At 45.9% G+C, this 26,748-nt stretch overlaps 2 protein-coding genes across 2 annotated transcripts; one reads left to right on the top strand and one right to left on the bottom strand.

Moving 5' to 3' along the window:
* Nucleotides 1–8,390: 8,390 nt before the first annotated feature.
* On the bottom strand, nt 8,391–9,890 carry PtA15_13A363 (uncharacterized protein; the record flags this gene model as incomplete). The annotated part of the gene is made up of 3 exons (XM_053162553.1): nt 8,391–8,552; nt 8,648–8,827; nt 8,904–9,890. 3 exons carry the CDS (start codon nt 9,888–9,890, stop codon nt 8,391–8,393), a joined length of 1,329 nt encoding a protein of 442 aa, XP_053026518.1.
* A 10,881-nt stretch (nt 9,891–20,771) lies between these two features.
* Nucleotides 20,772–23,034, top strand: PtA15_13A364 (uncharacterized protein; the record flags this gene model as incomplete). Its single annotated transcript, XM_053162554.1, has 2 exons — nt 20,772–22,869; nt 23,021–23,034. 2 exons carry the CDS (start codon nt 20,772–20,774, stop codon nt 23,032–23,034), a joined length of 2,112 nt encoding a protein of 703 aa, XP_053026519.1.
* Between the last annotated feature and the right edge of the window lie 3,714 nt (nt 23,035–26,748).

Raw genomic sequence — 26,748 nt, forward strand, 5'->3', positions numbered from 1 at the left:
AAAAGTGATCTGAAGGGAGGGAATCTGGAAAAGGGATTGGCGCGGCGCTGAGAAGGTGAACTCAGAAGCTCCGCAAGTATATCGGCAAAACTATGGGATCAATAAACTTTAGATTTGGAATTCTGGAGGTCGATGGATGATCTGTGTATAAACTTTTTTATGGTTCAGACGAAGTCCATGCCGCCCCATTGTCTGAGTTTGAACTGAACTCAGACTCCGGGGTTGTGACATGCTGTGGACAAGTCATCATACACCTGCGCGCACACGCGCGCAACAACAAAAAGGAGGGAGGAAGAGAGAGAAACAAACCAACCAAACAAAACAACCTGAAACAAAACAGAAACTAAACCAACCCTCCGCATAACAAGGCCCCTCCAACGCGCGCATATAGAAATAAAAAGATGTAAAGTGGGTCAGAAGGAAAACAAATGGAGAAACAAAAAAAAGACACAAAACAGACAAAAACAACAAGAAGGAAGACATGTGATGTTTCTTGATCCTGATACGCCTTGATAAAATCTTGGGGTCTTGCTGGTGAGATTGCTGATCTTGCTTACTTGATGATTTTGATGCTCTTGTGGGCCTCTACCAGTATGACCACCACACCGTCTGGCTGGCTGCGCGGCTGCGGGAGGCGGGTACCCGGGTACGCACCCGTTTTTTCACCAAAAGCTGACACCCAACACCGCATCCGGCACCGCCTGGCAGGTGCGGCGGGTACCCAAAGGCATTCCCTAGCCAACGGTACACCGGCGGTACACCCGGGTGTCTTCAGTTTTTTACCCCCAAAGCAGGCACCTGGTACCGCACCTGGTACCTCTGGGCTGGTGCGCCGGCGCACCTGAGGGTACCCTCCAGGTGGTACCAGGTACCCCCAAACCGGTACCCCAAGGCCATCTCTACCGCCAACAGATGCGGGTGCGGGTGTGGGTGTCTGAGATTCTGGGAAAAAGCCGGCAGGTACCCGGGTAATTAAATGCACACCCGCAGACACCCGCCGAATCCCTTCCGGTTGCCAAGGTTGTACAACCTTGGCAGCCAGAAAGCTCCTCCCAGTTGCTGAGGTCATACAACCTCTTTGACCAGGGGGGATTCCTTCCAGTGGCCAGGGCTGTATCTCGGCGACCAGAAGGAAATCCTCCTGGTCGCAGAGGTTATACAGCTTCGGCAAGCAAGAAAAAATCCTCCTTGTCCAAGAGGTTATACAACCTTGGCGACCAGAAGGAAGTCCTTCTGGTCCGAGAGGTTATACATGTGAAAATGGTAGGTCAAATTACTTTGTGTAACATTATAGTAAAGAACTCAATAAAAAGTAATACACTTGTAAAGATATAAGAAACAACGGTTAGATATGTTTTTTGAACTTAAAGATAAGATAACATAAAAGGAAATACCTAAAAGAAAGAACCAAAACAAATCTAAAAATCTTGAACAAGGACAACAATTGATGACCGGAAGCACAAGGAAATACCACAACAAACCAGCCTGCCCGGAGACTGGATCTAGCTCTTCCTTAAGCTTAGAGTCTTTGATAGTTGAGTTGATATTTGATTTGTTCAATCAGGCCCAAAGGAGATTGTCTTCAATTATTTTCGGAGCTGATGATAATGATTGAGTGATAATATTGGATCAACTTGTAAGATGTACAATGAGGAAGAAAGAATAGACGGAAAGAGGGAAGAATAAAGTTGTTGGCGAGTTGAGAGTTGGTGATCAGAAAGTTTCGGGAGCAGAGTTCCGATTGATTGTCATGTACTATTATGCATACCCACATGCATAAAGATCAACTCAAAGTGCGAGTTTAAACTCAACAATACACCCAGGGAGTCCATCCACGGGGAAATCACGCGGATTCCACAAGGAATCCACGTGGTAGCCGCGCAAGAGGTCGGACCAGCGGCTGGAGGTCCAGGGAATCACGGGGTCACCACCAGGAGGATCACCCATGGATTCCACGGCAGATTTTGGCTCCGCGTGGAATCCCCATGGATTCCCTGTGATCCCAACGTGAAGGTTGGGCCCACGGGTGGATCACGGGTCCTTCAACCGTGGACTCCCCGAGGATTCGCCTTAATACCCACGCCCGGGTCGGGCCCACAAGATGTGGTTTGGTTAGGTAACCCGGGGGGGGGGGGGGGGGGGGGGGAGGGCGGAGCGGATCAAAACTGCGGGTAATATTGCAGAATGTGGTACCACAACTGCATTGCATATCAAGTAGCTGTGGAATGTAAATAAACAAAGTAAAAATAAAATAAAAACAATAATATGCCAGACAAAAGTAGTGGGGAAAAACAACAAGAAAACAAGTTAAGAGTGTGAGAGCACAAATGATCAGGAAATACATGCAGAAATGAATTGCATTAGTTGTTTTCTAGTCTTCCTTTTCAGCGGTGTCAGTAGGTTCCTGGGATTGCATTGACATTGAGCTGTTGTTGGACATGGCTGTAGAGGATAAGATGCCAGAACCGGTGGCGCTGCTCTGAACTACTCATCCTGACGGGCTCTCTAATACAGTTGACCGCTGGGGTACCATCTCAGGAAGCGGCTCGTGGTCGATTTTTTCATTGGCTAAGCCGGCGGTAGTAGCAAGACAAGCCTTCTTGGAACGTTCGGAGAAGTTCATCTGATTAGTTGTTTGAGTTTTGTCAAAGTCATTGGCATGCGACGTTCTTTCAAGGACGGCAATACATCTTGTGACGGTGATCCAAATTGTACCCAGCGACTTGATCACCTGCTCATCTTTGCAGATCCTGTTGTTGCAATTGTCCGAGTGTTTGTAGTCGTTGGGATTGACTAGATTGACCAGGGTGAATCAAAGTGGCCGATATAACCCTCCTCCGGCTGCAATGACATCAACATTAAAAGGTAAGCAGGGATTGGATCTGGGGAGTGTATTGCATCCTACGCCAATCCCATCCAAGTAGTACTTGACCAGATGAAATTTGAGCCGAGTGCCTTCACAAGAGGCTTGGACATCTGCCTTGAATTGTTTCACAGGAAGTGGGGGTAGTTGGCTTGAGTTCAGATGGTTGGTTGAGGTGAGCTGGTGGCGCACAGGGTGGAGGCGGCGCCGGCGGCGAGGTCTTTTGGGTGCGGGAGGACAAGCGAGAAGCGGTAGCTGTAGTCGCGCAGATCAATGTGCAGGTCGCTGGTGTAGAGGGTCTTGAGCACAAGGTCGCTGAGGGCGGCTTCCAGGGCCTGGGTGGCGGCGGCTTTGAGGCCAAGGGAGAGCGCGATGGTCTGCACGGATGTGAGCCTGAGTCTCTATAGTGACAACAGGACACAAGAAAGAAGGGGGGAAATATTTGGATTTCTTTGGATAAAGAAAATACAAATATAAGAGAGAGAGAGAAAGAGAAAGAGAAACTGAGCAGGATCAAGATAAGCAGATATTCAAGATTATTCAGGTGGGAATGCACATCCACAGGCAATGCTAACTCTACAGAGAGTGCTGCCAAGCTGTGCTAGAGAGTGCTACAGCCTCCTCTCACCAAAGAAACGTGGAGGGTCTCTGGATTAGATAAGTTTAATACAGCCACAATTTTTTAGCTTCCTTCTGGATAGTCAAGGTTCTTAAAGGGAAACCTAAGGGACAGACCTGTTGTTAAGAAGAGGCAAAGGCCAGCAGATATGAAGGGACAGCCCTGTGATCAAGATGAGGCAAAGGACAGCAGAAAAGAGCAGATCAAACAAGACACAGAGTTGTACCTCTGAGATAAACAAGGTTCAGTTAAAGAGGTTACTTACTGTCAATATCCTAGGCGCCTGTGACGGTAGGTATACTGGGAGTATGGTAATCTCTTTGGTGGTGATCCTGGGGTTCTCTGGGGTGTGGTTCTGGTGTGCTGAAGTCTGTAGATCCGCCTCAGGCAAGGGGGATCCTGACTAGGAAAATTTTCACAGTTTGCTTATGTAATTTACATATGTACATGTGGTTTGGCGCGCCTGGTAGCGCTGACACGTCACAACTGCGCATGCGCGTCACAACTCAATAACTCAGGGAAGGAGTATAGTTACAAAGAATTGGTAAGTTGTAACTAGGGTTAAAATTGCATGAGGAAACAGAATATGAAGTCAAAACAAGGATATCTCTTAAGATGAAAAATATATGAAGTAATTCATATGTAAAAAGTAGATAAAGGCAGACTTTAGGTCAGCTGAGTTGACTCTAAGACTGACAACGGACGGCGTGGTGGCTGCGGACAGTCCTCTCAGCCCTTAACAAGCTGCCAGGGGCACTAGAAGGGGGACTCACACGGTAGCTGAGGACAATGTCGGCCCACTGCCCCGGACGCAGGACGGCGCCGTTTGTCGGCGACTCAATTGTTATTTTCTGCCCGCACGCTCGCCGGATCCATCTGAGGCCCAGGAGGAGGAGGGGCGAGGGGCGGCCATGGTGGGTGTGTGTGGGTTGGGATGGGAAGAACGGTGTGAAGGTGAGCCTCCAGGGGCCGTGAGGAAGTGGGACTGAAGGGTCAGAGGGCGGGGTGGCGGGGCTGGGGATAAAGTCGTCACTTCCCTTGGGAGCCATTGAGTGTCCTCAAAACGCACACAAGCCAGCCAATATCACTGAAATAACCCTAACACCGGCAATGCAAGGGCATCCGTGGGTTCCTTGTTGTTGAGAAAAACAAGAAACTCACGAGGACAGTTTCCACTGGGATCCCTGAGGGAGCCGTGGATTTGTCGTGATTCTCCCCATCGGAATGACGGGAAAATCACAGGCGGGTGGAGATGACGGGAAAGCCCGTCGTCTCCACCCATTTTCCACGGGAGGGTGGAGACGACGGGGGGAGCAGTGAAATCCACGTGGATTTCACAGAGCCGGTGATCCCGTCGTCTCCACAAAAGCGCGGGCCAGGAAGCACCCCCGCCGTGTACAACCTCGGCGACAAGAAGGAAGTCCTTCTGGTCCAAGAGGTTATACAACCTCGGCGACCAGAAGGAAGTCCTTCTGGTTCGAGAGGTTATACAACCTCGGCGACCAGAAGGAAATCCTTTGATGGTACGAGAGGTTATACAACCTCAGCGACCAGAAGGAAATCCTTCTGGTTGCAGAGTTTATACATCCTCTGCGACCAAGAGGGATTTCTCCTAGTTGCAGAGACTATACAACCTTGGTGACCAGAATTGAACTCCTGGTTGCAGAGGCTACACAACCTCTGCAACCAGGCGTAAATATCCTGATCGCAGAAGTTACACGACCTCTGCAACCAGAAAGAAATTCTCCTGGTTGCAGAGGTCATATTGCAACCAGAAGGGTTTCCTTCTGGTCGCCAAATTAGCCATATGGCCTCTTCGACCGGAAGGGATTGCTTCTAGTCGCTGAGGCAGGGGCAGGTACCCGCGGATATCCGCGCGGGTACCCGCCCAGGCAGGCAGGTACCCGCCAACAAGTGTGGATGCGGATGCGGATGTCAGGAATTGGCCAAACATACCAGCGGGTACCCGGGTGCAAAAGTGCCATCTCTACTCAAACCTCAGTATAACCTTGAATAGAAGAATAAAGGTGAAGTTCAAGAAAAACCTTGCCCAAATGCTTGACAGTCATCTTGTGGATCCCCCGGCTAGGTCTTGCGGCAATTGGTTGACCACCAAGATCATGGTTCTCAGCATTCATAATTGGTGAAGCGGATGAAGGGCAATTCTGATTGCAAGACAACATCAACTGTACTGAAAAATGGCCCATGAATGCCCACAACAAGTGGTCCTGTTTTTGAATGGACCCCGGCGCATAATGTTGTATCCTGGGATTTGATTTTATCAGTCATACCTCTTCTGTGTTCAACAATCAGAGAGGGGTTGAGTATCACGTAAAAGAGGGAAGGACCAAAAGGACAAGAGAGGCAGGGAATGTTTAGAATACAGGGGGGCACCCCTTTCGAAAGAGTCCACTACCTGTGATTAATTATTGGAGTAAGTTACATCACTGAATGGGGGTGCCAAGTTCGGCGGATAGGGGAACATGAGGCTCCCGCGAGATGAGACCATTGAGTAAGGTAAGTGGAGTTCCTGTAAGCTAAAACAATGAACAATTCCAAAGACAGCAATTGAGGGTGGAGCACTGAAACTCTTGCAATCCTGCTCAATGTTGTGGTGGCCCTTTTTGTGGTCAGCTAGTCAGAAGTAGTTCAGCCACCGCTGCCTGCAAGATCAGCAGGATTCCCAGCAATTTTCAAGCTCTACAATCAAACCTCAAGATTTTAATCCATCCTCAAGTCCTCAAGATATTCAAAATTGCATCCTGAAGAACTTCCTCCATCCCCTTCTCAGCCTCAAATCCTCCCCTCTTCAAAGTCTTTTCCCCCCTTCTTTCAAATCTTCTTTTCCACCCCCATTCCTTTCACCTTTCTTTTTCCTAACACAGCACCTGCTGTGGGTTTATTCCAGTTTTAATATCTCCTTTCTGAGAAACAGAAGAAGACACCAGACTTAAAAAAAATGAGAAGTGGAACAAAGAGACTGAAAAGAAAAACAGGGCAGGAAAAAACAAACACAGTAGGGAGCAGAGGCCAGAAAGTTTACTTCTCATTTTTTCAAGTCTTGTGTCCTCTTCTGTTCAGGTTCTGAGTTTTCATGTTTTTCTGCTGTCCTTTTGTTTATTTTTTTTTTCTTCTCTTGCTTTCTCTGTTGTGTGTGTGCATGGGCTACATGCGCAGAGCATGTGATGAAATATATGTGACAGGTCACCTCCCTGAGTCCAAGTTCACCAAAATTGGAGGAGGGGAGCGGCATGGCATTTTGATCCCTAGAATACAGTCCATCACCAAATCCTACTGATCATATATTCAGAGCTCTGAGCTCCAAGTATTTTTTTTCTTTGTGATCACTCCCAACCTGTTCTTCATGCCATTTCTGTATCCAAGTGAAACTTTCCCCCATCACCCAAACAAAACAACCACAGCCAAGGATCCAAAACCCAGGTTAACCTCTCAAAATCACCCCCACCAACTAAGCTATCCTTGATTCCCTTTTTCTGCTCACTTTTCTGGACCTTCACCCAAGGGCAGCTACTCAGCACTTTCCCCTCAGACAACTGCCACTGCCTAGCACGGACAGGAGTCCCTCAACGTGCCTGTCATGGATTCAAAGTTAGTTCTTTGCGCACACTGGATTCAAAGGTGGTCCTTTGCGCAAGGGAGGATGGTAAGATTTAGAAGCTGTACTGACCCTCATTTCCAAGCTGGCTTTGTTTTCATATTTGTCTCCTTGGCGCAAGGATGAAATGGTAAGCTGTAACAACTTGTATTACTGAATGGTGTTGGTGCAAATTGACAGCTAGGGAAATGTTGGAAATTTACACTCACTGAAACATTATACCAAATAACCCAAACCAAGCATTAACGGAAGATAGGGCACCTAAAACAGACAGGGATTGTGAGGCTTGACTTTTGGGAAGGGGGGTCTGATGCGCCTTCAAAAGGATATATGAGGCAGCTTCCTCCCAAAACAATTTTTTGCCACCAGCCCAGATCCCCTGTCACATTTACACAGGTTGAGATGAGCTCATCCTTTTCCTCTCCGCCATTGCATTTGCAATAGGCTAGAAAGGCCAAGAAAATAATGTTTTCCCCCCTGTTGCATTTGGGCAGGTGGAAAAACCATCTCGTCCTGTCTGCCATTGCACTTGCAATAGGCTTGAGGGGCTAAGAATTCAGCATTTCACCCCTGGTTGCATTTGCGCAGGTGGCATCAAGGCCTGCCGTCACTCTGCACTTGCAGGTGACCAAGTGGCACTTTTTTGCCCCCCCTCCGTCCCCTTGCATTTGCAACAGGCCCAAGGGGGTTGATCCTGGCCCCTTTTCATCTGGGTTTCACTGATTGGGGGGCCAGTCCAAGGCATATATGTTTGGGGAATTTAAATCAATTTTTTATGGTAACAAGTCAAACATACTTCTACCTGACAAATCCAGCGGGCAAAAATCTGGAAATTAGGCCTGATTCCTAGGCTTATTTGGGAAAACTACAGGGGAAACCCTTGATCTAAATTTCCATGAAAGTGTGGATTTAATATACTTAGATGACCAGCTTTTTGAAATTTGGCCTGAAAGCTGCACAACTGATATCAAAAACCAAACTTTGGTGGCAATAGCGTTCCTTCTCTGACGGAAATGTTTTCAGAACCTTTTTGTTGGCACCAGAAGTAGATGTCTTACCAGATTTGAGCTATTCCCGTTGCAGGATGGTGTTCATACTCCCTTCAATTTCCAGCAAGAAATTACAAGTCAGCTCAACATAGATCTGCTTAAAAAAGCCAAGGAGAAGTCTCTAAATTACATTTCACTATTTCTGAGCAGAGAGTCTGTGATCAATCACATCAGCCAATTTGATTGATGTACCAAAGATATACCAGGTTTACATGTAGGGACAAGATGATGACAACTGTACAGTCAATAACTCCTTGTAAGCACTATGTTGCATATTTCATTCAACCCTTGCTTGGCTGGCGAGTCCTTGAAATGGGACAATTGTGATCTACTGATATCAATGTGATGGCTGGCTAATTGATACGATTGGTTGATTGCATCAGACTCTTCAATCATCTTTTTAGCCTACATTCACAAAAAAGAAGAACGGAATGTTAATTTTCTGGGCAACTGACCGGTGGATAGTTGTTGTTGAAGAGATAGTAAGCGTTGGACTTAACTAGATCAAGGTCTCCATCGCAGGAAAATTTTCTGTCGAACAGTTCTCCGAACTCCGAGTCGAATTTTTTCCAGGCAAACAGACCGGGAGCAGTGATGACTCCAGTCTTAAGATCAGAGAAGTCGCCGGCCTTGCCAAACGATTCTGCAGAGCTCGTGCAATTTAATGCATCATCGACGACCTGCGGCAGAAGAATCGTGATAAACATCTAACGAAGAAACATGGACGAGGGGGGAGGAATAATTATGGGACTGAACTTGGAAAGCCAGACCCAAATGTTTTCCGAATTCAAAACTTGCTTTAACTAGGGCTGGCTCCTGACTTGCTGAGGGCGACAAAATGACAGCAGCTTGGCAGAATTTAGCGATATAGGCGGCGGCCTTGAGGTAGTTTCTGCGCTGGTAAAAGTCGAACAGACGATGATCGAAGCGAGAAGCGGTTGGAAAGCTGTTAGATTTGAGGGCTGATGATGGTGGGGGTGAAGGGGAAAGGGATTCGGAGGGGTGATTGAGGACAGCAGCAAGCTGGACGAGTTCGCCTTGGATGATGTCGGTGTGAGTGCTTGCGACCAATGCGTTCACTTCATAGTTTCTGAGTCGAGCAGCGGCTATTGAGGCCCGGCCGAGCAGGAAATCGCCTGCCAGGACGGCCTTTTTCTTGCCAAATTTCAGTGGCGCAGAGGGCTGTCCCCGTCGCGTCTCAGCTTCATCAATTACGTCGTCGTGCAAAAGAGACGCCACATGGAGCAGCTCGGTTATCTCCGCCAGTCTGCGCTGGGCAGGTAGGATAAGGGTGTGTTGGTCGACCGGCTCAGATGAGGTCGGATGGGTGGGATTGTCATCGTCGAGGATGTCAGGGCGAGAGATGGGTTGGTTGAATTGAGGGGGCTGGTAATCGCTTGGTGGTGGGCTGGCGGTGGCTTGGGAGATCAAGAGGATGAGAAGCGGGCGGAGATGTTTCCCCTGACGCGCCGAGGCGAAGTAGTATTTGGCGATCGAGGCGAGGTCCGGATCAGCCGAGTCCACAAGAGCTTGCACGTTTTCCTTGACTTGGCGGAGTTCCGCGGCCAGCAGATGGAATGGGTCGAAGATGGACTTGCGAAGGGCAGCAGCAGAGTGTCGTCGGTGGATTAAGAGGGTGTCCTGCGGGGCTGTGCTGCGGGCGCATAAAGCAACGAGCCGGGGTGACTGCGGACCCATGCAGCGGGACTGGACCTGTGCCAGTCGAAGCAATCTGGAGGCCATCCTTGGGAGAAAAACAAAAACTAAACTTATGTTGTGCGGTTGAGGAACCCATGGAGAGAAGAAGATAATATATATCTTTCAACTTGATACCACGTAGCCGACCTTGAGAGGCCAGGTGAGTCCAGCTGGCACTGGGCAGCAGGGAATGATCATCAGCCCTTCCGCAGATCCAGCCGGCAGTATGGGGATCATCAGCCCTTCCTCCAGAAAAGTCGGCACCAGGCTTGAATTGATTTCTTGTTTGATTTCTCTTGGTAGCCCCACAAATCGAGTGGAGGTCTCAAGATAAACCCCTAAGCGAATGCATCGGTGGGGTGGGCGTATCATTGCAGGATCAGTACAAGAGTTCCCCTGTGACCTCATTGATACATTACCTCTCAAATCTCCTGAATGTTTTTTTGCTTGAAATTTATCGTGTTTCTTGGGAGATGAACTCTGAGATAACCCTCGAAAATGCTTTCTAGAATCATCAGATCCAGCATTGGATTTGATACTTATACTATTTTGACACTGATGTTACATCGTCTATCACAAGGGCATAGCCCCCAATATTGGGGTTCCAGGGGGTGTGAATGTCACAGGGGTTTGAAATCAGAGGTTGTGAAGGGCAAAAGGGGGACAGGACAGCTCAAAGCAAGGGTGAAACCAATCCAATACATGTATGTATTGGGATTTATCAACATCAGATCATTTTTTGGTCCAATACTGTGTATTGGGATTGGATCTGAAAACCAATCCAATACTTGATCTTGTTATTTTGAGTATTGGAGTGGCCAATACAAATTCAATACACTCAATCTGATTTTTGTGTATTGGGATTGGGGGACAAAACCAATAAATACCCAATACGGTATTGCTGGTATCGGAAACGGTGGGCCGCTACGCGTTAGCGTAGTGGCAAAACGCGCCCGCCAATTTTGAATAGCATTGGCGCGCTATTAGTGCCGCTACGCTGCGCTAATAGCGCGCCAACGGCCTTTTCTCCGCTAAAAGCGCTGTAGCGCAGCGTAGCGCGCGCTTTTTGGCGCCCTCTGTGTGTAGCGTTAGCGCAATTGCTCGTATCTGCACTAACGCTACGCTAACAGCTAAATTAGCTGCGCACCTTGTGCGCGTAGCGTTAGCGCGGAGACGGCGCAATTCCGCTAATGCTACGCTAAAAGTTAGCGGAATTCCGCTACGCTACTCCAAGCTAAAGCTAGGGTTAGCGTAGCTGGCCCACCATTAGTATTGGCATGTTTAGCGTTTGAGCACTGGGGGTGGGTAGCAGCATGCGGTGCAGTCTCACCAGATTCAGTTGAGGGACATTCAGCTCCCAGGTATCTGTTGTCCGGTCAGACCTAGGGTCATCCAAACTCCGCCAATACCAACATGGCTTGGGATTGTTCTTCAAGACGGCAATTGGCTTGTACATATGTGTTGGGAGTTACGGTGACCAAGATGACAAACTCAACAATCACATAACTCTGTTCATCTCACTAGTTAGAGTTATGCCATATTGTACACGTGTCTACTAGCAAAGGTGAAACAATTATGTTACACGTAATTTATTGGCCTGTAACTGTATTGTAATCTCTGACCATTACATGTAATTTAAGATCACTTGTATTGTATTGGTGGTCCAATACAATACAGTTACAAAGTATTAATTACATGATACAAATATTTGATTACAGATGTATTGTATTGGGTACCCAATACAATGCCAACACTGTATCTGGGGTAATTTTAGACCAAATTTTTTTAAGCTTACAAATATACTCCTAGCCTGTTAGGGGAATTGGGGGTTAAGAGATGATTGGGGCAAAGGTGCAACTATTATGCTAAAAGTAATTAGCACCTCTAATAAATTAGCTTAATAGTCCCCGCTAATAATCCCAGCTGTTAGCGTTAGCGCTAGCTGAACAGCACTACACTTAGCAGGTAGTGTATTGTGGCGCTCACTACAATGCTTTCATTCCAAATGCAGTTTAGCTTCCTGAAATTGCTAAAGCTAAACTTAGCCGTAGTTTAGCGCCGTAGTTGCCTCATAATAGTTACATGTGTAAAAATAAATTTTGCCCAGCTGATGAGCTGAGCGGGACTGTTACACATCTCCAGATTCCCATGCAATTTTAAGCAGAGTCTAGTCAAGATTGTGTACAGCAGGCAGACATCATCATGTTTCACCAACACTGATCTCTGGTGGAAATGTTCTGCCCTGCTTATCTGATTTATTCTGCCACAAAATTCAAGCCTTGGGTTCAAACCATCTTTAAATTTAAATTTGAAAGAGATTTCTAGAGGCTAGAGCAAGAACATATTAATTTTGGATTGACTAGATAATCACAACTTTTGTGGAAAAGATTGATAGGGGTAGTTGATAATTTGTGTTGGAAAAATTTGGTAATACAGACAACGTGATACTATTACTAATGAAATAGCCAGTGAACTGGAACCCGGAAATCCCGTGCTACTCCCATTCTAAGGGTAAAGTAAAATTTGCTAGTATGGTTCCGTTGTTAGTAATCTTTACGCATTGAGCTGGCACACTCAGGCTGCTCTTTCACCCAATGCTTGTGCTATCTAGGATGGCGTTCCAGTCGGACGCTGTGTCAGGACTTGTGCTACGTACTTTACAAGCTCATGGACTTACTCAAAGCTATGAGCTGAGCGGTCTACTAACAGTGCAGGGTCTCTTACGAAAGGCTGCGGCTGGCTAAACAGATATGCATGAACAAGGGACCGGTGAGCGAAATTTTTTGAGGCCGCCAAGTGTCTCGCCGCCCATATCAGGTCTACAATTCTTTGGACATTTTAGAATCGCGCCATTGTGCAAATTGCAACTGTAATCATGGGATCCGGCCATGACCGTTCCCCATAAGTAGAACTTCAGCACCTCACGTCCCCCGTGCGGGCGTATTACCGGGTAATGCGCAACGGAACTGGAAGGACTATTATACATCCCCCTCCAGCTTCAAATTATCCAAGGTTTGTATTACATTCACTCACATTGTATGGTCAAAATAGAGAAAGGGCTATCTGGCGCTGAAAATCACGCTTGAACTTCTGGTTACGTAGCTTGGGAGAGAGTGAAGTGGTTAAAAAAAAGACTGACTTGTCTCGTTTCGGCTGAGCGGCTCTTGCAGTGTACACTACATATTGAACTAAGATAATAGATATATTACTGTCAGCCCTGCTCACGGGCTTGGAGGATTTTACCGTATCAGAGCGTACGCCGACTTGCTGATTCCTTCCAGACCACATAGTAATCCAAGCAGATAAGATACGGTCCGAAGGCTCACGACACATTTGCACATTTTTTGCCTCAAGAGCCTAAAGTGGATAGGGTTGATGATGAATTTGGGAACAAGAGGACGAACCATCTCCTCGGTGCTTGATTTGACTTAGTCGATTGCTTCATCTGCGCCCCTAACAAGCAGGGCGTTAGAGTCGGATTAATAAAGCTAAACATTGGCGTGACGATGTAGCCCCAGAGAAAAATAGTTACAATCCACTTGAAGTTCAGCAAACCTTTAATGGCTTAAGGAGAGTTTATAACCCATTCTATGGCTCGGTGGTAGGTATTAACATAGAGCGTAGACTCACATAATATTAAAATGGACAAACAAACAGCACCGCGTTTGTTCCCTGAGTGTAGCTTAGCGTTCTATATCCAACAGCGCGTCATGATTGGTCGGGTTTTGTTGGGGCAGTACTACCACAGTGATGCCCCAAAGACATGAGTTGTTCTTTTTTTCGAACTTGGGTAGACTTAAAAAGGACCTCCATCCCGGTCAAAATTGTTCCCCATCAGCTCCACTCCACTTTCCATTCCAGATTCCTCCCTTCATCACCTCTTCCAGCAGACCACTACTCTTTGCATTAATCACCTTCATTGCCCATGTTCTCCGCATAGTCAGGATTATGTATTCACATTCCGTTCATTTTGAACCATGGGACAACCACTCAATTCACGCTTGATTAAATCGCACAGCTCACACTCCAAGCGCTCAATATACACTCTTTCTTTTTTGACCAATTTCTTCCTTTAGCCCTTTTGCCGAGGATTCTCTCACTGCGTCGCACCTGGCCCTCACTCAAGCAATGCGTTTTGGCATCCGCAAACAATGGGACCAAAGATCAAAGTATCATTACCGGCCAACCCTACAGAGTGACCTGTAGCCTTCCATTTTCACGCGTCTGATTCAGAGAACATTTGATGCTCATGATTCCTTTGACTATTTCTTCAAGCATTTTGATCCCTCCAATCATCCCAATTGTTGATCATTGAGATTGCCTGATAGCTCACGTTGGGATATTTATCCCCTAGAGCTGGAGTTCCTTGCTCCAGTTGGTTTTATCCAACCAAGTATACATCAATCAATGCTCAATTTGATAATTTGTTCTTGATCTTCGAATTGGATTGTCCGACCACCTTATAAGGTGAGGCACTCACAGACAAACACAGCTAGTAATGTCTTATGCTATATCCACACATTTGATCGATAGGATGGCATAGGTGAGCTAGTCTTTTTCTTCTTTGTCTGAAACGGAATATGGTAGCTAACTTTGTCAAATCTTCTTTGAATCAGCGTTGAGCTTGACAAGATAGTCTTCTCACCAGGTGCGCAGTCCTATCCGCTGAGCTACACCAAAGAGCTGCACTCGCCTCCTATCAACATGAAAGGTTTCATGTACCACCACAATATTTGATATTTCTCTCTTGTCAACTGACGAGGCGAGTGACCATGAGGTATGTAGTGGCACAGTTATCAGACAAACAATATGCTTGACAGACTCCCTTGCTGACTCTCATGTTTCTACCCCACAATGATCCAGTCATCGCGTGATCGTCGACGGTGTTCATTTGCAATCATACAAGTTAGCGCAAGGATTAATCCCTTAGCAAAAGGGTATATCCTTTGATTTCATGAGCAATTGCCCATGCTCAGTGATAGATCCCTTTAGGTTAGCCATCGAGTTTCCTTGATTCATGACCACTCAAGCTTTCTCACATTAACATGCCCCTTCTTCATGTGCAGTGCAGACAGTCGAGAGAGGTTGACAGGTCAACTGGAATGATACATACCTCCCAGACCTCAACCTTGGAGGTGATTTCCTCGCTCTGCGGGAATCACATCCCACATCCATCTCATTTGAATTAGCAGCTCATATCTGCTTGCTATGAGTACTCTTTTCTGTTTTGGTTTCAATATCCGGCTATGAAAGACACTAGAAGCGGTCATCGTGTTATGGCCAGTATATGCTGAATATTAGCACGCATGGCTCGGATTGGTATGGAAGACCAGATGATTCGTGTTCAGGAAGGAGTGTCTTTGATCTGCTGCCAACTGTTTGAGTTTAGACCTATCGGTTCAATATCCGATTTTCTGGTCTCGGAACCTGATGAATATGCGATCAAGGGTGATTCTACCGAGTGATATGTTTACTCTGAATCAACCTCTTGGAGCAGCCGAATGATGAAGACAATGACCAGATTGACAAGGATATCACCTTCAAGACCATCGGAAGTTTTTGTATGCGGTTGGAATTTTGATGAAGCTTGAAGCTCGACTCCAGCGGGCCAGATGTTGCTGCGGTTACTGCGTCGGCTTGGAGATCTGCCGGCCCGATGATGATGTCAGGCCATCCCGTGATCGGTGATGGCCTCTGAGGGTTTTCTCCAAGATCTACTTCTTGAGTATCTCCAGCTTACCGCTGGTCGTATTCCTAGCTTTGATGCCTTCAGAGCTCGACGGGGACAACTTCTATCCGCCTGTCCTAGCAGCGATCGACTCGAAGAACCAAAGCAAACGAACTGGACTGACTTCGCTCACATCCTCATCCGGGGCGAACACTGTACGCTATGCGCCTCTCTCTTTCCTCCCTCCCTGTCTCAAGGAAAAATATATTCTTGTGCTTGATTATAGCGGGACTGATTGTCTGGTTGCAGCTTTTATCTTGTGAATCCAGAACGAACTAACGAATAATGAGATGGACCAGTTCTTGTCATCTCGATCACCGAGGTCAGCCCCTCTTCACCATTGTTACTCTTTTGATGTCAGTTACTGACTAACCATAGATCCTATTGGTAATAGATCGGGGAACCTACGTAGGATGGATCCCGGCATCGGGTCGACGTTCAATTTGATCATCTCTAAACCCTCGACGGCGTCTGAAGTGGCCGCTATCATCGATCTTTCGAGCCATCAATCATCACCAACACAATGAAGCTCTGCTCCTCTCCTATATATGCGACTTCAACAGACTGACATATTTTCCTGATCGGCTCGCGCAACATGGCATTCGACCTCTCTCGGGCCTCAACGCTGCTACTCGATCTTCGCGGACGAGTTCTTGGGGGATATTCTGACGGAGGTTAGCTTGTATAACGGGCTGCCCTATCCCTAGATTTCAATTCTCACTAGGCTCTCCTCATTCTAATCAGAACGACGATTTGAGTGGCAATCAACGAGCGACCGACTCGCTCTCGGAAAATCTTTGCTCCGACTGGTTAATGAGCGTCTTCGACTGCTCTCTCTGATACCCTCATTATTTCTGAATTCAACCTCAATCACCCTGATTCTTTCCCCCAACCGCGAGACCTGATCCGGTTGCTTCCGCATTTGTTCGATCACACTGAGTAGTCAGATTATTATTCCATCCCTTTTGCTTCCGTAGCCCGTGTGCTTTGTATTTCTCATGTCCTTTGTTCTTGGGTTGATTATGCCTGTACTGCCCCCAAACTTAGTAGTGACATCTAACATTTGTATGTACAACACCCCTCACCGCAGATGACATTCTGCCAAGGACAACATATCAGATAAATGGCCTTGAAAGATGTGAAAACCCTACAGCTAAAATATCAGGTAGGCTAAAGAGAGAAAAATAAAATGTTCAGCAGCCAAACTCCCCTCAACCTAGATTTTAGTGGTTGAAATAATTCCTAGGTAAACCCTGGATGTTGGAAATATCTGGAATAAGCTCACGACAGGGAATGTCTATTGGCCGCAGAGATCCAGCAACGGTGCAACAAATGCAACACGTGTATTGTATAGGCATATACATTGTATTGTATTTATTTTTGAATACAAAATGTCTTGGTGTATTTGTATTGCATTGGTCACCCAATACAATACAATACATTCCAAAAAAAACGTATTGACTGTGCCAATCCACAAAATATTACATTTGGGGAGGGCAATACATTATGCAAAAAATACATTGTATTGTATTGGATAAAAAATACAATACAAATACAATTTATATGCTATACAAGACAATACAATACATGCCATATACAAATACATGTATAGTATTTGTTGCACTGTTGGCTCCAGACACCCCAAATCCCTAACACCAACGGTGAAACAGATACTATACAATACAGTATCTTCAGATACTTGTGTATTGTATCTTTTTAAAAATACAAAATTGTAAATGCAAATGTATTGTATCTTCCTGAAGATACAATACCATAGTATTGTATCAATAAAGTATTGAAACTTGATTTTCTTGTTTTTGGCCACTGTGGACTGTATACAGAAAAACTATCAAAAAAAATAAAAATACAGTATCCTGTATTGGGCTGTCTTTGCAACAATATACCAAAGTTTGAATACATTTGTATAGTATTGGTCTTTGAATACAATACAAATAAATAGTATTGGGTGCAAAACAGATACAAATACAGGCAGATACAGGTACATGTATTGTATTTTTTTCACCGTTGCTAACACTGAATCAGCATCTCAACTCTAATCGGCTCAAGCTTTCCCCCTTGGCTAGCAACATTGCTAGTAGACAGTCTGGATTTGAAGCAGATTTGGATACAGTCTCAGAGATGAACCCAGCACAAAACATTCTTGCTCAAGAAGAAGAATTGCCCGGCCCGTAGCCACTGATTTGAGCTAACACATTGTTCAATTGTTCTAGCGGATAGGCTGCCTTGATCCCATCCACACACATCAGCTGCAGCAGAGAAACAATGTTCCACGCTTGCCAAGGTTGCACAACAAGCCAAGTAATCCCAGGCAATTGTGGCCAAGACTGGGAACTCCGCCCAATGGTCCTGGAATCAATTCAAACCACTTCAATGCATTATTTCTATAGGTCAATGATATAAAAAGGAGAATGCACAACATACCTGCCACCAGTTCAAGGCTTCGTCTGCTTTTTCTGCAGGCAACTTGTATTTACCTCCAATGTAATCCACGAGTTCTTTGGCAATCGGGGCTTTGTTTGTTTCAGGGAAAAAGTCAGAGTCATCAAGAGCCTGGCAATGGTGTTTTGATGGTGGTTGATGTTCAAACAGCGGAGATTTATCTTTTGAGCTTTGATATGCATCTTGGTCTTTCTTTTTTTCATGGTATTCAGATTGAAGTAATCATTTGGTGTAAGTATGGTGTTCCTTGAACAAGGCCTTGAATATTGATAAAAGATATGCTGGGTTTAAGATGGTTGCAAGGAGTATAGCATTGCAATCCAATGCCTCGTCAAGATATGTCTTGGTCTTCAGTACCATCTTACGCATCATAGTTCGGAATTCAACTTCCGTTGTTGATTCAATTCGTGATCTGAGGAAGTTGATTATGTTCAGGTACTTGGCAATCATTGGACAGGCAGAGGAACAATCTCCCTCCATCTTCTTTGTTATGAAGTAGAATTCCTAGTAAAATTGACTTGGTCAACAAAGAAACATCAAGATTAGCCAGGTTGATAGCAAACTTACACCAAGAATATCATTCAGCTTCTTCACAATTTCCCAGTCACCCCAATATATCACATACTCTTGGTAGAAATTTTTCCCGCCATCATGTTCTTGGCGGTCTTTTTCATTTTCAATGAGTTTGTTGATGATGGTTTGAGCCTGATATGCGCGGTCCCGGCTTTGCCACTTGATATTCCAATGTATTCTGTATCCAGCAATGAGGCTTGGACTGTTGTATTCAAGTTTTTTGGCCCAGATATTGAATTCAGAACGTCTAGCTGCTGAAGAAGTGATCTGCTGAATCACATAATTGACCTGTGTTTTAGTGACAGAAAAAAAAATCAAGTTCAGAGCTCATTTGCATTGGAGTATTACCATGACAATAACAAAAAAACCACCTTTTTCAATACTGAAGAGATCATGTTTGGTTTTTTACGTTTGGCCGCTGGGTTGCTTTCTGCTTCTATGTGAACGGGTGCTATTTCAGACTCATCACTGCTAGATTCTATGGGCTCATCAAAAGATTCAAATGTTGCAGGTTGCTTGCTTGAATTGTTTTGATCTTTGGATTCTTCTGCTATTGATGTAAGCTCAGGTACAAAGCCTAGAGTGCTTTCCTTATCTCAAGTCAAACCTTCCAAAACCATTTTGATCTCCTTGAGTCCCGCACTGAGAATTAAGGCCACTTTGTGGCAGAAACACTTGATGTGATTTTGGGAAAGGTTCAGATTGAAGCATGTTTTTTTCCCAACTAGCCAGTCAACCTCGGAAGTCATCGTGCCGTTATTTGGACCAGAATCTGTAGTCTGAGCAAGAACATGTTAGATTATTTTCATCAGTTATGAAGGCATTCATGCGGATAGGAAAGTGGTAATGGAAAAATCCATCAAAAAGACTTATCTTCTCATGAAGAGATGATTTGGTAATGATGTTTGCAAAGGGCACTGCAAGGTACTTACCCTTGTGAGTCCAAGAAATATACTTCATGCCCATGTGGCATAACTTAAATATCCAGTCATTGGAGATGTAGGCCGCGGCTATCGCCATGAACGCATGGTGATTACCTTTTGTCGTCAATACATCATGGATGAGTGTTATTTTAGATTTGTTTAACTAGTTTTGACAAATCAGGTCAGCTTCTGGTCATTGCAATTTAAGAGAGAAAAAACAAATAAATGACTGACTCTCAGGGTATTCAAAACCTTCTCCTGCAAGCTGATGTACAGACAATGAGCTTTGGTTGTGGCCCAGGTGCAAGAATAGATCCTGATTCCCTGCCGAGCGTAGTTGAAAGCCACTCCAAGCAGAAAATCCTGGATTCGGGTCCAAGGAAGAGAAGACTGAACGATCCACATGACAAGAAGTTGGTTGAGGCTCCTGTTGTCAAACAAGCCACCTAGTAGAAACTTGCTTGCTGGAGAAGCTTTCAACTTTGCAGCCTCCTTGTCTTTCACCGTAACCGGCAAGTTTGCTCTGTCATTGATTGCATCTTTCCTACCTCTGCAAGGCATCCGCCCCAAGTCTCCATCTCGATGCTTCACAAGGTTAGAGCAAGTATCTTTCCCCCTTTTTTATAATTTAGTACACCATTTACATTGATAGAATAGCTTTGGTCCTGTCGTCTGAAGAATATAATGAGAACAATGTCAATAATAAGCTCAGATTATCGAGGTAATTCTCAAAATATCACAAATACATTCAACTCACTTCGCCTTCGCCATAAACTGGAGGTTCAAAATACCACTCAATTGCGAAAACGAGCGAGCTACATCCTCTCAAAGTTGAACCAGATTTCCGCCCGATGCTCTCAGGCGAGCACCCCCACATAAGGTCTAAGTCCCTCCCTGCGGTCGGGGGCACTCTTCTACCCACTCAGCCCCGCAGAGGAGGGACTTTGTTAAGTTAGGTCCCTCTACCAATGGTAGTCGGGTTGCACACGCTGCCCGCGCCCCTCTACCAAACTGGGTACGAGGGACTTTGTCAAGTTTGCCCTGGGACATGACTGAGCGCCGTTGCGGTCATCGGTTTGCGGGGTCCCGGGGGCGCAACACTATTGCCCTCGGGGCGCCCCATCCGCCCCGGTGTGTACAAGCTCGCCTCCGGGCGGGGTCCCCGGGAGCCTCCGTTTGAGAGGCTTACTCACCGCCACCGCCACCGCCAGTCGCCACCATCCCATCTTCAAATCGATTAAAATGGACGTTTTTCAACAAGGATACCGCGAAGAATATCACGGACACGATACAATCGTCACCCCGACCCTCCTGACCCTGAACAAGCACGCAACAGCATGGCGGAAAGCCGAATACTTGGCGCCCTGCACATCTCTCATTGGGCCAACGATGTGCGGAAAAACCCGCTTGGTGATGGAGCTGGCAGATGAAATCTGTGTCGTGCATATCTGCCTCCGTCCCTACGATGACGACGGGGAACCCAAACGATCCCAGCTTGCCACCGAATTCCTCCAGACGCCCCGCTCCGCAGACCTTGAAAAGTACTACACTAGACTCACCACTTCGATATTATCTGTTGTCATTCGATTCTTTGAAGACGCTTCTGAAAGTAAGGCTCCAAAAGACGTATTGCAAGAGTGGTACAAGCACCATACTTCAACCAACACGGATTTTTACTCAAACGTCCAGTCAGCATTCGAACAAACCGCCCTCACGACAGATCCCGTCCACCAGCTTGAACTCACAGCTCAAAAAGCTGGTCAAACTCGCATCCTAGAACGTTCTCCGTTGAAGGTATTGCTGGCGATCGACGAAGCCAAGGCTTTATTTGACAAACCAAGCAATGAAAGAGATCCGGATGCAAAACCGCGGTCCCACTTTTTCCACCGTGCCTTGAGAAATTTACCAGACACTTCTGGTGTCTTCGCTATTCTAGTCGACACAGATTCTTGTGTAGCCAATTTCAATCCGAGAGGTGCAAACCAGTCAACCAGCCGACCTATTAGCCTCTGCGCGACCCCATCCAAGCTGTACCCCCCAATTTACCAAATACGCTCGTTTGACCAGATGGTCTCCCCTAAGCCACCCAGATTCTGGGACGAACTGTTTGTACCAGAGCGGCTTTGTAAATATGGAGTTCCTTTCTTCAGTGTACACTTCAGACTGTTGATAGAGGGTTACCGTGTGCTGGACCCTGCTGGAGCTGTTCGCAAGATTTCTCGGCTTGCCCTGACGATACTTCTTGACTCTCACCCGAGTGACCCTATCAAGATAACTGAATCTCAAGCACTTGCCTTACTTGGTCCGACCATCGGAGTTATTCTCTCCGATCATGCGCGTCAAAATGCGGTACTGATGGCATCTCATGCGGCGCATTGTGGTTACATTGATACAAACACCCACAGGCAATTTAGCTTCTATCCGTCCCAGCCGATCTATGCATTAGCTGCAAATGACTACTTGCACAAGAACGAGGACGCACTCATATCGTGTATCAATTCTCTGACGACCGTTCTATCTGACGACCCCAGGGACACAGGAGTTGTTACCGAAATCGCCAGCAGAATAATCCTACTCTGTGCCATGAACAAAACTGCAGCTGATCTAAAGAGTCCAAAGGAAAATTCGAAAGATTCGGCACGCATGCAAGACACAGCATTTCCGGATCCCGTTCCCGTCACCAAGTTCTTGGAAACTCTCACGGGCTTATCGGCAGAAGAGCTGCCTCTGGGCTCAATCGATACCAATCACAAGCGCAAACTGTTCAAACAAGGGATGATGTTCTGGAATCACTTCATGCATACCCCGCAGAGGCCAAAGTCTGCATTATTACTTAAATGTCTGGAGCGAGGAGTGGCTTTGCAATGCCAGTCAGGCGAATCCGTCTTCAACCAAGTCTTGTCCATCTACTTGAAGGAGGGGTCCAATGCCGAGTTGGATGAAGCAAATACCACATTCTGCGGTATACGTTCCAACAGCCGAACCAAAGACTGTCCGGTGGAGACTTCCCAGGAGGACATGACCCCCGAAGCGGCTCATATCGACTTGAGCCAAGAAAATAATCCCTATCTCGCGCTGTACTTTTGCTTGAAAGACGCTCCCTTCGATACCGGAAGTGACACAAGAAGAGATCACTATCGACTACCTTCCTACGGAGATCCTGACCCTCGACAGGCAACATTGGTGTTCTATGGAGTCGATTCGTTCCATTTCCTCAGTCTCGGGGTGAAGAACGCGTTGAAAGAACTAATCAAACTTCCCATAGATCTTGTATCCCAACATGGACATTCCGAAATTGGACAACAGTACGCGAAAGACCTTTTGCTCGGTTCTCGCATGCGTTGATGGTTTGTTGCTCATCTCTCTTCTTTTCTTCCTTGTCTAAATGCCCTTCTAATGAGATTATTGTTGTTTTGTCTCTCTAGGTCTTGAGCTCCATTCCGTGATCTCCGTCTTACTTTTCATGCATTGTTTTACTATCAAAATTTCAGATACCTTCTCTTAAAATTTACCAAATTGGTGATCCCCAGAATTTGGGATACAGTGTATCTCATTTTGTATGCATATCATCATCACGTGGCTGTGTAAGAAATCAACACCAGGGGCCCAAAAGGCGCGTTAAAATAAGCATCATCAATTTGCCATAACTATTTGATCGTGCTTTTAGGCTAAGGGGGGAGTATTGATGCATCAATCGGAAAAAAACAGGAAGTAGATCTACGAGGAAGTAATTGGAACTATCTGGCCAATAACGCCTGTGCCGATCCCCGCCGTGGAGCCGAGGATTTTCCCCAAGGAAATTAAAGCAGGGATCAAGACCATCCCAACCATTTTAAGATCCGTTGGAATATTGCTTTTCTCCCTACAGAGCACACATTGAAGTGGAGTCAGGCGGAAATCTTGTACTCGTTAATCCCTAAATCACATTCAAAACCCACTTGGAAATCCGGTAGTTCCCATCTGTTCCTTTAGTCAGATCAAGGCGAATTAGCAACGGAATTGTAATGTTGGCAAAGAAATTATAATGTAAGATTGAATCCATTGTCTCGACGAGCTCTGATTGAAATGAAGATGTCAGAAGTTTTCAAGTCCGTTGTCAGTCGTCATTGAAAAGACCTTGGGCTGTAACCTTCTGGTCAAGTATGTACATCATCATTGCTCAAGACAAATTCTCTGGGTGGAAGCAAAGATTCTGAATAATCTCACTTTGGAAGCGGTAGCCAAAATGCACTATGGTTTGGCTCGTTCTTAATCCATAGACAGTGGATCCGACCTTGGTGGTGCATTTGCGGAGATTTGCGCGCACTACCAGGCCAGCATCCCTAATACCCAGAGGGAAAAGAGATGTTTGAGCGCGGCCATGGGCCTCTCAATTTGGTGGGTGAAAACGGCAAGAATTTCCGCAAGTACTTGCCTTCGGTTCTTTTCTCAGATAGAATCTCCACCAAGAGGATGACCAGCTACTCCCCCTACAAGCTATTTTTTGTTAGATTTCTAGTCTCATCCTCTAGTTCTATTTACCAAAAGCTAAAATTATTAACATTATAAAATTATCATCTCATTTAAGACATGTAGCTCTTAATTTTGTTCACTCTAGACTTGTAGCTCTAGAAAGATTTAGATGTGTAGTTCTAAATGGGTTTTTCCTCAAGACATGTAGCTTGTCAGCCTTAGAGTCAACACAGCTGACCTAAAGTCTGCCTCTTTTCTACTTATTACATATGAAATTACTTCATATCTTTTTCATCTTAAGAGATATCACTGTTTTGACTTCATTTTCTGTTTCCTCATGCAATTTTAACCCTAGTTACAACTTATCAATTCTTTGTAACTATACTCCTTCCCTGAGTTCTTGAGTTGTGGCGCACATGCGCAGTTGTGACGTGTCAGCGCTACCAGCAACAAAGGGTAGTTACGTTACGTTGCGTTATCCGCGCAATTTTGGTAACGTAACTACCCCTGTTATCCGGGGCCCCCCGTTACTTTACTAGTAACGGGGTCATTGCAGGCCCTGCGCGTAACGTAACGGGCCTCATTTTTGAGGCCCGTTATTGCGTTATCCCCCGGATAACGCGATAACGGACCATTTAAGGCTTTTTAGCCTCATTTTTTGCACGTTCTCAAGGGCTCTGCGCGCCCGGATAACGCAACAAGCATAGAAAAAACCGGCTCAACGTGTTGCAACAACTTAATTGCACTGCCGTTACGCGTAACACGTAGATAACGACAAAAATTTTGTTACATTACCGTTATCTACGCGTTACGCGTAGCGTAACTACCCTTCGTTGCTACCAGGCGCGCCAAACCACATGTACATATGTAATTACATAAGCAAACTGTGAAAATTTTTGAAGTCAGGATCCCCCTTGCCTGAGGAGGATCTACAGACTTCAGCACACCAGAACCACACCCCAGATAACCCGGGATCACCACCAAAGAGACCACCACGCTCCCAGTATACCTACCGTCACAGGCGCCTAGGATATTGACAGTAAGTAGCCTCTTTTCACTGAACCTTGCTTATCCAGAGTGAAACCCTGTTGCTCTTGATTGTTTCTTCTTTTCCTCAACTCTTTCAATCTTAAAAGATCAAAAGGTTATCTCTGGTTAAGACCTACAAAACCAGAGCAGAGTAGTAACCCTACTTCTGAATCCCACCAACGTTTCCTTGTTGTGAGTGGAGGCTGTTGCACTCTTTCTTGGCCTTGCACAGCTGGCATCCAACTTTTCTAGGTTGAGAATAGCCCAGATCAATTTATAAAGACTTGAAGTCTAGGCCTGATCTTCTCTCTCTCTCTCTTTCTCTTCCTCTCTCTCAGTTTGTATTTCTTTATCCCAAGAAATCCAAACCATTCCCCCTCCTTTTCTTTGGCTGTCACATAAGAGACACAGGCTCACAATTGGGGGCCTCATCGGGAAATATCCTCCCTTTTCATACTTCTAGACTGCTTGAAAGCCAAGGACTGATTATCCTGTTTAAATCAAACAAAAAATTCATAAAAATTCGAAAAATTACAAAAAATTCTTTCTACATATACTACTAACGCTAAAATTCTCTCAAAACTTTCCCAAATTGGTTCTATATTGATTAAATACCTAACTGAACCCTTGAAAAAAAAAATTACGTCCCCTCTAACCGTGAAAGTGCAGAATTGCGACTCTTCCGCGGACCTATTTATCCCTTCGTCGGACTTATCCTCCATTGACTCCTCTATACCTTCGGATCAAGAGGAGATATCAAAAATCGGAGTACGCTCAAAAGATTCCTTGCCTTCCGAACTACAATTGCCGCTATGGACCGTAAAAAAATTCTCAACGGCTTAGGACAGCAAAGAAGAAGAAGATTACAAAAGTAGAATCATAGCTACTCCGCAAAACGGAAACCTGATCAGTAGTACATCGTGGACACCCATTTCTACAACTGCGTATCCGAAAGTCCGTCGCAAAAAAGTCACTGCCGCTGTTAATATAGCCGACTGGACTTCTGAACCTACCGCAAAAACCAAAGCTAAACAAAAAAAGAAGAAAGTCTCTTCTACTACGCGTAAAAGCCGTAGACTTTCCGCTAAAGCTAAGATTTCAGGTACTTTCCCTTCCTTTATTTCCTTATTTCTAAAGATTAAAACATAAAAAGACAAAAAACTAATAACAACTCGTAAACAAAATGCCCCCCCATCTTAGAAATGGAAGGGACATCTCAGCAGAGCAACGACTCCGCTACCAACTCAGCCCAGCCGCAGAGGAACAACTTAGGCGAGCTAGAGTCGGCCTTACCGCCGTTGGACAAGGATTTTCTCGCGTTCCCTCAAGAGGAACCTTTGCCGCCGGACACGGGCATTCCCCCAGCTCTGTACAATCCGAGGGAAACGTCCCTGGCGCTAGCTTCAAACAGGTCGACGCCTGTACTGCGACCCGTAGAGAGGGAACAGATGATTCCAGTCAGAACTCTTCCCTCCCCCATCCTACCAACCCAGAGGGTTTGCGACCGGGAGCGCCGCCAGATCTATCCCTGGTTCCCCCAGCTCAGAACCAGGCTCCTCAAGATTCCTCCGGGCCGATGGAGCTTACGCCAGAAGATCAGGAGATACTGAACCTGGTCAATCTTCTCAACAAGCAGTACAAAATGTATGTCCGCGCTCGGGAGACGCAGAACGCACGAGCTCAGAGGCGCCTCCTCTCTCAGGCCGCTACGACCCAAGAAATGATGGAGGACATCGTA

Source organism: Puccinia triticina, chromosome 13A, assembly GCF_026914185.1.
Source record: "Puccinia triticina chromosome 13A, complete sequence".
NCBI classification, from domain to species: Eukaryota; Fungi; Basidiomycota; class Pucciniomycetes; order Pucciniales; family Pucciniaceae; genus Puccinia; species Puccinia triticina.